This window comes from Tigriopus californicus, chromosome 9 (genome assembly GCF_007210705.1).
Source record: "Tigriopus californicus strain San Diego chromosome 9, Tcal_SD_v2.1, whole genome shotgun sequence".
Lineage (NCBI taxonomy): Eukaryota > Metazoa > Arthropoda > Copepoda > Harpacticoida > Harpacticidae > Tigriopus > Tigriopus californicus.
The window spans coordinates 14443300-14453083 of NC_081448.1; the positions used below are offsets into that span (position 1 = coordinate 14443300).

Consider the following 9784-nt stretch of genomic DNA (forward strand, 5'->3'; position numbering starts at 1 on the left):
ATTGCCAAGCAAACTGGCTGAACGACTGACTGACTGACTGACTGACTGAATGGCTCTGTTCCTTCGAGTTCGGATCAAAATGGAAAGTCAGTTCTTCAATGAGGAGTTGTTGGCTTTTGGTCCCCAGATGAACATGGAATATGAGTCATTTCATATGATACGCAGACACAGAGAGGAACAGAACGAGAACATTGCTAGAAATGAACCACGACGACTGCCAGTGGGTACGGATGTACCAGAGCACTGACTGGGGAGGGTGGTACCGGCATTGTAGTACAATAAAGTAATGGCATTCGCCACCAATAGGGGATCACTCTGGAATTGAAGGAGCTCTCCTGGAACTTAATACCCCAACGACGACGACGACGACGAGGAGTTTGGAACAAAGCCAAGCGTTCACCAGAAGTCCTTTTATGTGAATGTGACTCGCACTGAGTGAACCAAACCCGACGATGTATCCAGCTACTAGTGGTGCATGTATATTTTTTCACAGATAATTGGACATTCTGGATGTGGGTTTGCCCGACCCCCACGCCCTCATCCACCACCCACCACCGCCCATTGAAAGGCAACCGGAGGGAATAAACTAACTTTTTGGGAGGGAGCGAAAATGGGACACGGGACAACTGTCATAAAAGTCGATACGGTAATTAGGTTTGTCTCTCCTCATCAGAAGAGCATCGTCCTTAGGCGTGTGATATGCAAAATATGCGATGCCTCCTCAGGGCTATTGTAATGTACATGTACTAGTATTATGTACGTACGTACACCTATCTTTGTGAGCTTTGGGTGCCTTCAGTGCGAGTCTGGACGACATTAAGTACCCGGAAAGTTCAGCCAAATTTATCTTGTGTGAAAGATTAGATTTTTCTCTAATGAACCGGAACAATCGGCTAGGATCACACACGGCTAAATAGTCGCCGCTAAAAACGCACGGATCCGTCTATGAATAATCATCCTTCGAGTTATGTGAGCCGAATAGATTCATTTCTACAGACTGAACAATGGAACCAACGGTCTGGCCAAGAGAATAGCGCTAGTGGGCAATAAAATATAGAAATATTTGCTATGCTTTTTACCTCGCCACTTACATTGTTTCTTCTGATTGGTCTGACTTTCAAGCTCTCAAACCTACCAAAAGTTAAATGGATCTGATAGCCAGTAACAAGGAGCACTTGGAAAATGTTCAGGAATCTTGAGTGCGACGGATTTTTGGGGGATCATGAATACCATACGTCAAACTCTCACTTGAGGCCATTTTGAGAGGTCAATAATTTTCGGACTAAAAACGAACTTGTTGAACCACCTCCTCCTATAACAAGTGCCATCGGACGCTTCAAAAATCTAAAAATGGTCAAACAGTCTGACCAGATTGAGCATACCTAGGAGCAACATTTATGATAAGAATCTGTAGATCCCTCATAAGTAGAAAAAAAACCTGTCCTTGTGTAGTATGATATATTTGTATCGAGGCATGTCTCAAGCGAACAGATTTTGTGTACATACCTTCTTGCCAACCATTATCTTGCTGTTTTGAGGCTTTAAAGTTTGTAGTTGAAGCCAATATCATCTCAGGCTCAATAGTATTGTCCAGGATGGATGGTGAAACGGTTCTAATATCCCGAATATGTACTTTAAGCCATTAGATGGCCAAGCAGATCCCGATGGTTATGCTCCTCTCAGCCCAATACAAAAACCTAGATTCATCTATCTACAGATCAGAGAAAAACGAGAGCTATAGTAGTACTGTATTACTATAGTACCACTACACATACATACTGTACATGTACTGTCCATACATGAACGCTCATTGTAATATTGTGAATTATTTCCCTTCGGCTGTCGTGAACAGACGCTGTCACAGAGAACGCAAAAAGAAAGAAAGAAAAAACGCATTCGTTTTCGACAATTTCTGTGGATGGGAGGGGAATACGTACACTAGCTTGACTGGGCAAGTCAGTCACCTCCTCACTGTCAAAAAAAAGAAGGCTTCACATTCCATACCCAATTATTGTCACCCAATATTAACTTCTTGACATTCATGTTGTTGGTATCACTCCCCCAGATTGAATAGTTTATAGTCTTCTTTGCGATGCTGAAAAGTACATATTCTTAATGGGAATCAGATTTTTCAGTGTGCTCGAGTTCTTTGAGACCATGGCCAGAAAGAGAGAGAGAAATGGAACAGGCTTGAGACCAATAATAGAAATAATGATAATCATACAGAAAACCAAATGAGGAGTAAAAGGAAAAGAGAGGCAACTCAAAAAAAAATAAGTTTGCCCACATTGGAGAAGCATAGCCACCCTCAACGAATGTCGAATCAGGCTGATCCGGGAATAGGAAAAGCGATCCCAACCCAAAACAGAGCGCATATTTTTTTGGAGCTGTGGGACTACAAATAAGAACAATAATTGCACACACATGATCACCTAAGCACATAGAAATGAGGTGAGGAGGTGCATATGCAGTCAGTAACAAAAATCGACATAATCAATGTTGAATGGGTTTATCATTCCAACAGCATCACTCGTAATTCAACTTTTTGCATATCATAATACAAAAATGTGCTGAAATTTATAATTTTTAGTCACCCTTTCCTAATTAGTTACATTACTCGATGTCACTGCTCCCTCAGGGGTTGAAGTCTAGTGTTATGATTAAGGTAGTAGAAGGCTATTTTTATCCTGATTTTTATTACATCAAGTATGGATAATATTCAGTAAGGGATTAATTAGATTTATATGAAACATACTCTTTACTATATTTTGACTGATTATGGCTATTGATTACTTAAATGAATTAAGCAATGTTTCTGTGCATGCCCATTAATCCATCATGACGACCTTGATGTTGTAAGAGTGTACCTGCAATATGTACGTTGAACAATCACACTCAACTACTACACCTTGAAGGTCTTGGTTACCCAACAACATATTAGTATTTAGCACTTTAGCAGAAGGACCCAATGTCAACTTGACCTGGACTTTGTTTTGTCACCTCATACTTGTATGGTATTTTGGCAATAAGTCTTTTAAACTAACTCCTCCAAATTACGATAACTCCTTGATCTTTTAGAGCATTATTCTAATTTTCATTGACAATTGAAAAACGATCATAAATACTCTTTCTATTTCGATCGAGTAATCGCTATTCTTGTCAGCGAGCACACAAATGTAGATAACTGAATGATTGCCAATGCCTTGAGCACTAGAACTAAGAACGAGATTGAAGCATTCGATGTCCTGCCTGATGATCTCAATACTTGACTAAGCACATGCGACAAACAACGGTTGGTTGACTCCTTGGTTGACTCCTTGGTTGGTTGGTTTGGTAGGATGACATTTGATGCATTTTGAATCCAAAAAGCAAGACGAGAGATTTCTTTTGTTTGAACACGTTGGTTTCCTTGGTTTTCCTCATCGAAGAATCAGATGGTGGTGAGTCTTCATGACTTGTGCACGAAATAACTCCAATCCATTTTCAAAGCCAAAAAGTAATCTTCTCGCTTCTATTGTCGTGCAAATATCTGCGCCTTGGCCAGAATTGGATTCACACACCTGCGTACAGAGTAGGCTATTTCAAGTGAAAAGTGCAGGGATTGCAATTATCATAGGTGAAATGCAGTCCAAATCTACTCTATTACCAAGGGCTAATGCTCATATTTTGCATCGTGTGGTTCGATATGTCCTTGGTGATTTTGAACTTCCTTGCGCTGGCCAAATTCAAAGTGAGAAGGAAGGCGCAAAAAAGGGGGTGCCCGTCTCCTTGTTGTTTACAATAGGAGCCCATTCCCTTCTTACTTTGGGTTGCAAAGCTCAAGTTCAGGTGCTACTAACAAAGTGGAGTTCTCAGAGGAGGGTTGATAAAGAATAAGAATGCTGCCAGCCACTTCCGGCGATAATTCATCATTGTGGACCTGGTGTTAACCACGTCATTGGGTTTCAGTTTGAACTTGCTCCGGACCTGTCACTCAAAAGCTTAGAAGGGAAGTGCCTAAAATGGCCAAAAGAAACGAACGAACGTCAAAGTAGAAATGAGAGTCGACAGATTCGAGATGGATTTTGGTATGAGAAAAACATCAATTAAAATGACGCTTGCGAGCCTCTGTATCATGAAACACCTTTGATCCTCTTTTTGTTGTGTATCCCCGTGTTCACGAAACAATGGTGCCCACATCTTGGCTTATCATCCAAACTCTCTGTCTTTTTCCAGGAGCATGCCTCCCTCCAGGCAATATTGACAACAAATTTACTAATTAAATATTCGAGTCACTCTGCTCGAAGACCCAAGAGGAGAACGAAGAGAACTGGAACAAGGCAGGAGACCAGGGATAAAGACAGATATAAGGACCAGAATATACAGGGCCAATATACAGGGTAATCCTAAATTATCGTCCCCTAAATTTCAACCATCCTGGGTTGATTGCGTCAATGACAGAATTTTTTGTTTGTACACTAACCAAGAAAAGGTAAGATTTTCAACAAAAAATCTACTTTTGGAATGAATGGTGTTCCAGACTCAACATTGGCAACGGTTCTCAAAGTTTGAGTGTAATACTTTGAGGACAAGTGAGACTCTCCGAGTGAGGATCCTAGTTTCATGTCGGATGGACCAATTTTCTACGTCAGAATGCTGCCCGAAAAATTTACTTCCAACAATGACATCTTTGCCGATCAAAGACTGGGTTCAAAGCTTATTCTTTATTACCATAGCACTCTACATTGAGACAACCCTGCACAGTTCAACAACCAACCAAGTTCTCTCCACTTTGAGAAGATGAGCTTGTCAAACAAGGAGAAAGAAGAACTCTTAATGAAAATCGATTTTCCATGGATCTCGTGATGTGATGATGATGACGGGAAAGAAAAAAAATGGCTCAAAATGTGAACACTGCCTTTAGTTGGTTGGTTGGTTGGTTGGTTGGTTGAAGGAAGATCCGCTGCTCCACTCATCCATTCAGTTGTGCATGAGTCGGGATCTACCTTCACATATCTTGGCGAAAGATGGCGTCGAACTTGAAATGGTTCCACTGCACTTCATTTATTGTACAATGCATGCCTTTGTCCCCTACTTCAACTTAAACTGCGCCAAGATCAAATTCCCAGTCAGACATGATCCATTAAGAGCACCTTGAAAAAGTGAACTCGGGTTCAATTTTTTTATTATTACATTGAAGGAGGAGGGGACTGAAATGCCAGGGGTGTCTGGTTTCAAGCCATAAAAGCAAAACATTTTGAACGCACAATCGGTGGATTTTAGGGGGGGGGGGAGGAGGAGAATGCATCAAAGGTAGAATGTGGAGGGGAAAATGGAAAAATGTTGGACTAATGCACAATTTAGTAGGACGGAAACTGACCTTTGGTATGGCAACAGAAGGAAACCTTCGTCGATGGAGTCTCTGGCTTCAATCTTATTTTTAGACTCTTACGGTAACTTTGGAATGATGAGCGAGTGTATAAAAGCTTGTGGTTTCTTTGCGAATCGTAACTTGTCCAGGATGACGCACCAACCTGTCGGTGAACATGAGAGAACGAACATTTGAACATTTGAATAGCATTTGAGTCAAGGCTCAAAAGTGACCGGGTGAGTTCCGTTCCCAGTTGTTTCGTTTTCCCTACATCACAAAGGCTACTGTTCGACCGAGGGTGCAAAGTCATGATCGAGTATTCTTGTTAGATGACCTTCAATCGGAAAAAAAGTTAATTGATGATTTGCATGAAAAATACACCAAAACTCCCTCCTGACTCCTGATGTCGTGAGATTCACTGGAAATTGAATCTCGCCCATCACAGTTCTGTGCCTCTGTCTTGGAAACGGAGGTCTAAGTGGAATCAAGGACCAGCTTCTGATCTATTTCCTCAGCATCTACCTATCTAATTAAGGTCCATCAAGACGGTGATCGTTCTATTTCAAATTGCAGTCCTCCAGTCATCTCGAAGCCTTGGGATTAAAGCTACCGGAGGAGGCCAGATAATGGTGGACTTCTATTAGTTGGACGAAATTTACTTACGAACCGCTGTTAGCACTACATGCTATATACATGTATGTATACGTGCTACGTTAGTGCACCTCTTGGCATGTTCTTTTTCACGGTTCAATCTTGGCGAGGTAGGCATGTGAAACATTCATTGGGATGGATAAGCGAGAGGTTTGCCAACCAAGTCCAGCCAGCGAGCTTTGCTCTTCAAAAAATTACCTTGGGTAATGGCCATGTGGGTTATGTGTGATGCGTTTTTGATTACATAACGACTCTTCAAGGTTCAAAGATCAGTTTTGGTAGCTATAAAAAGAGTACCACCTCGTGACATTTGGGAGGGCTAAATTGAAGCTTTTATTCCTTGTCAAGCGTTCGATATTGCGCAATACAAACAATTGGTGGGGAATGAAGAATCGAGATTTCATTCAATAATTATGACAAATTCTTAAATGACGGACTGGAACAATGGGACACAAGATGGCTTGGGGATGAGGACAAAATCATTGGAAATTGCACCTTCCGAGCTTCACATTGATTGGGCATGCGGTACTGAGGAGTCCATTCTTGCCAAGAAGACAATGAAGAAGTTCGAAAAAAGTTCAAGAAGGAGCCACTTTCACTGCTTGACTTGCAAATTGCAAGCAATATTGCCACATCATTATGTCTTTGATAATTAGTTGAGGGAAGACTGCAGGCTGAGATGAAGACCGCAGCGAGATGGGGCAAAAGGGTACACACACACAGGCACATATTTCTAGTGTTTTTTTTTCTCGTTTTAAATATCTGACACAGAGAAGCAGAGAGAGAAGCAGTTTATTTGAATTGCAAATCTCTGAACTTGGAGATGGGTCCTATCTTGGCCCCTTGGAGCACCGCAGTGGTGGCGTTGGGTGAGCCTACTTGCATTTTCTTAATCAACTCCAGGATGTCGTTGATGTCCGTCTCCTCTTCGTTGAGAAGATCTTCCAGATTTGTACACTTGGCCTTGAGCTTGGTGTTCTCCTCGGTGAGTGCTTTATTCTTCTCAATCAATTGCTCACGCCATTCCGTCAAGTTCTTGTTCTTCTCCACCAAAGTCTCGAGCCGTTTCTCTTGCTGTGTCGTCAATTGTCCACTATTGACAGATGAAGTGGATCGATCAGCCATGGAGCTCTTTAGCCGTGCATTCTCTTGCTCCAGTACCAAGCATTTCTCCTCAAACTTGCTCAATTGGGTCTGGAGATCTTGCGACTTGGCTCGGAATCGCTTGGATTGCTCATCCACCTCCACCATAAGCTGGAGGTTCTCGCCCGAGATCTTCTCTTTCTTTTGCATGAGATTCTCTTGCTCTGACTCTAATTTATGCACAGATGTGGCAAGGGTGTTGACTTCTTCCTCGAGCTCCTTATTGTGCTGGAGAAGCATCTTGAGCTCAAGCTGGTAGTCCTCCAGCTGCTTCCTGTGTCTCGTCTTCACCTCTTCTATGGTAGCTTTGGCATTGGCCTCTGCCTCCGTATCACCCGCACTCATCTTGGCCTCAATCTCGCCAATCTGTGTCTTGAGGGCCGCAATCTCGGCCTCAAATTGGCTTCGCTCTTCGGACCATCGGGACTCCTCATCAGTCAAACGTTGGACCTCGTCAAACAGTTCCGCATTAGCTCGAATCACGTCCCCATTCTCGGCCTTTAGGTCCGTTTCCTGACGGATCAAACGTGTCAACTCTCCGGCCAACTCTTCATTCACGGTCAGGAGTTTCTCACACTGATCCTGAAGCTCGTACTTGCCCATAGTCAAGGTCTTGATCTCGGATGTGGCCCGCTTGAGCAAGGCATTGTAGTCGTCAGTGATTTTCCTGATCTGCACGGCACATTTCTCGCCACTCGGGCCCAGTGTCAAGGACGTGGTCACTAAAGATTGTCTGGAACTAGGCGTGGTCTTCATGATTGGACTGGTCGATTTCTCGTTGATTTCCGTTGTGGAATTGGCCAGAGAGCTGTAGGCACTACTTTGATTTTGTGGGTCCTCCATGTTTTTCTGCATCACAACTGATTATTTCCCCTGCCACAACTCGCAAGTCTAATCTCAATTCAAACAGACCGGAGTGAATAGGGACTCGGCTTCTTCTCCACCACCACTATCACAATCCTCATCATCATCCGAGTATTTTGAGAGAGAGAGAGACCGGATGCACGGACACTAGTCAAAGCACCACTTATTCAACTGAGAACCCGAGTCTTCTCCCAGTACTTCGCTCTCTGATGATGCCCTCAGTGACGTCGAGACGAGGCTGCAGCACGCATATTGGGGCCAAGAAGACCTGGGCAAATAGTGGCCAAAGGTGCACCCGAAGAGCGACCCTTCCCCATTTGAGTATGTATGTACTCAGTTCAAGGGGGCAGATTTCACCTCAATGTTTTGTGGGGGGTTCCTTTCAAGGGCCAGAAGAACCACCTGACCGCGGCTACTCCCAGACCTCGACGTCTTCTGGCCTGACACAACGATGATCACTCACAAACTGAGCAGCAACGAGGAGAGCGAGAGAAGGTCCATCCAGAATCTACACGTTGGGTGTCGCTTGAATTGTCGGGGAAGAAGAAGGGGGGTTGATCTCTACCTACACAGGTGAAATGGTTTAGGTACTGCGGGGCCGCCAACGCACTTGATTGCGTCGAGGCGTGTGAGAACGACGTTTGGCAGAGGTCTCCCGGTCTCCCTGTCTCCCAGTCTCCTCACTTCAATACCACCTCTCGGTCTTGAGATGAAGATCAACTACCATGTCCACGTTCGTCTAGGTACTAGTACTTACCACGATACGGACTCACACTCACTCACTTACTCACTGGCCTGGTGTTGGGTGGTGTTGAGTGGTGTCCTGGGGTGGTTGGAGGAAGTAAGTCGGGGTGGATGGAACTTGCCGTCTTCTCCAATATCCAGTTGAATGCTGATCGTAATCAGCTCCTATATCATTCACAATGCACGGCCAACAATGTTGTGTTGTAGATAGACTTACCTCTCTACCCTTCTTTGGAGTTCGACTTCATTCAGGAGAGAAACAGCGAGAGATGTGGAGAGGAGCAAAGCTCCTTCCTTTCCAAATCCACCTGTGTAAGTAAGTACACTGCCCAGAGAGCGTCGTTGTCGTCTGGATTTTGAAGTCGCGTTCTGCTCTGCTCACGTACTTCATTCACGCCATGACAAGTCAGTGCTAGAGAGGTGTCATTTGACGGCCAAGTTCGACTCCTCGATTCCAAGAATACAGGTGAAAAAAATAGATCACAGCGAGATTGAAAGCACCTTCCAATCTGAGCTGAAAATCAAGTGCAATCATCGTCAGGAGCCAGTTCATAATCGAGCAATCTATTAAGGAGCAGTGCCCAGACTTTCCAACCGCCAAAGATAATTCAAGAAACGCTTTCATTGGTCACGCACACTCTAATGTGAACGAGCTCCTTTCAGTTTTAACCCTTTCCTAAAAGTCTCCTGTTGAGACAGCAAGCTACCTAGTGTGACTATGAGAAACTCATGGAGTTTTTTAAAGGTTTTAAGGTGGAGTCTCACCTAACTGCTTGTTTTCCGGGGAGGAAATGACATCAGTGGATATATATCCACCTGTTGACAGATGATGTCGTTGCCGAAGGCGAAACGAGCCTTGGATAATCTGACAGGCATTGTTTTTTCTTTCATGCGTCAACCTCAGCCCAGAGAAAATCCAATACTTGATCGTTCCAGAGTGATGCCCAGTGTACAATGCACAATTCCAAATAATAGCCAGGGCAGTGAATGGGCCATATTTAATATTTTCCCATGGAGTTTAGGTTGGTCAGT

General features: G+C 43.7%; 1 protein-coding gene across 1 annotated transcript; it reads right to left on the minus strand.

The window, feature by feature from the left end:
- Positions 1 to 6305: 6305 nt before the first annotated feature.
- On the minus strand, positions 6306 to 9110 carry LOC131886602 (cingulin-like). Its single transcript, XM_059234987.1, has 2 exons — positions 8970 to 9110; positions 6306 to 8900 (listed from the first exon to the last, which is right to left on the minus strand). Exon 2 carries the CDS (start codon positions 7997 to 7999, stop codon positions 6794 to 6796), a length of 1206 nt encoding a protein of 401 aa, XP_059090970.1. The 5' UTR covers positions 8000 to 8900; positions 8970 to 9110; the 3' UTR covers positions 6306 to 6793.
- Between the last annotated feature and the right edge of the window lie 674 nt (positions 9111 to 9784).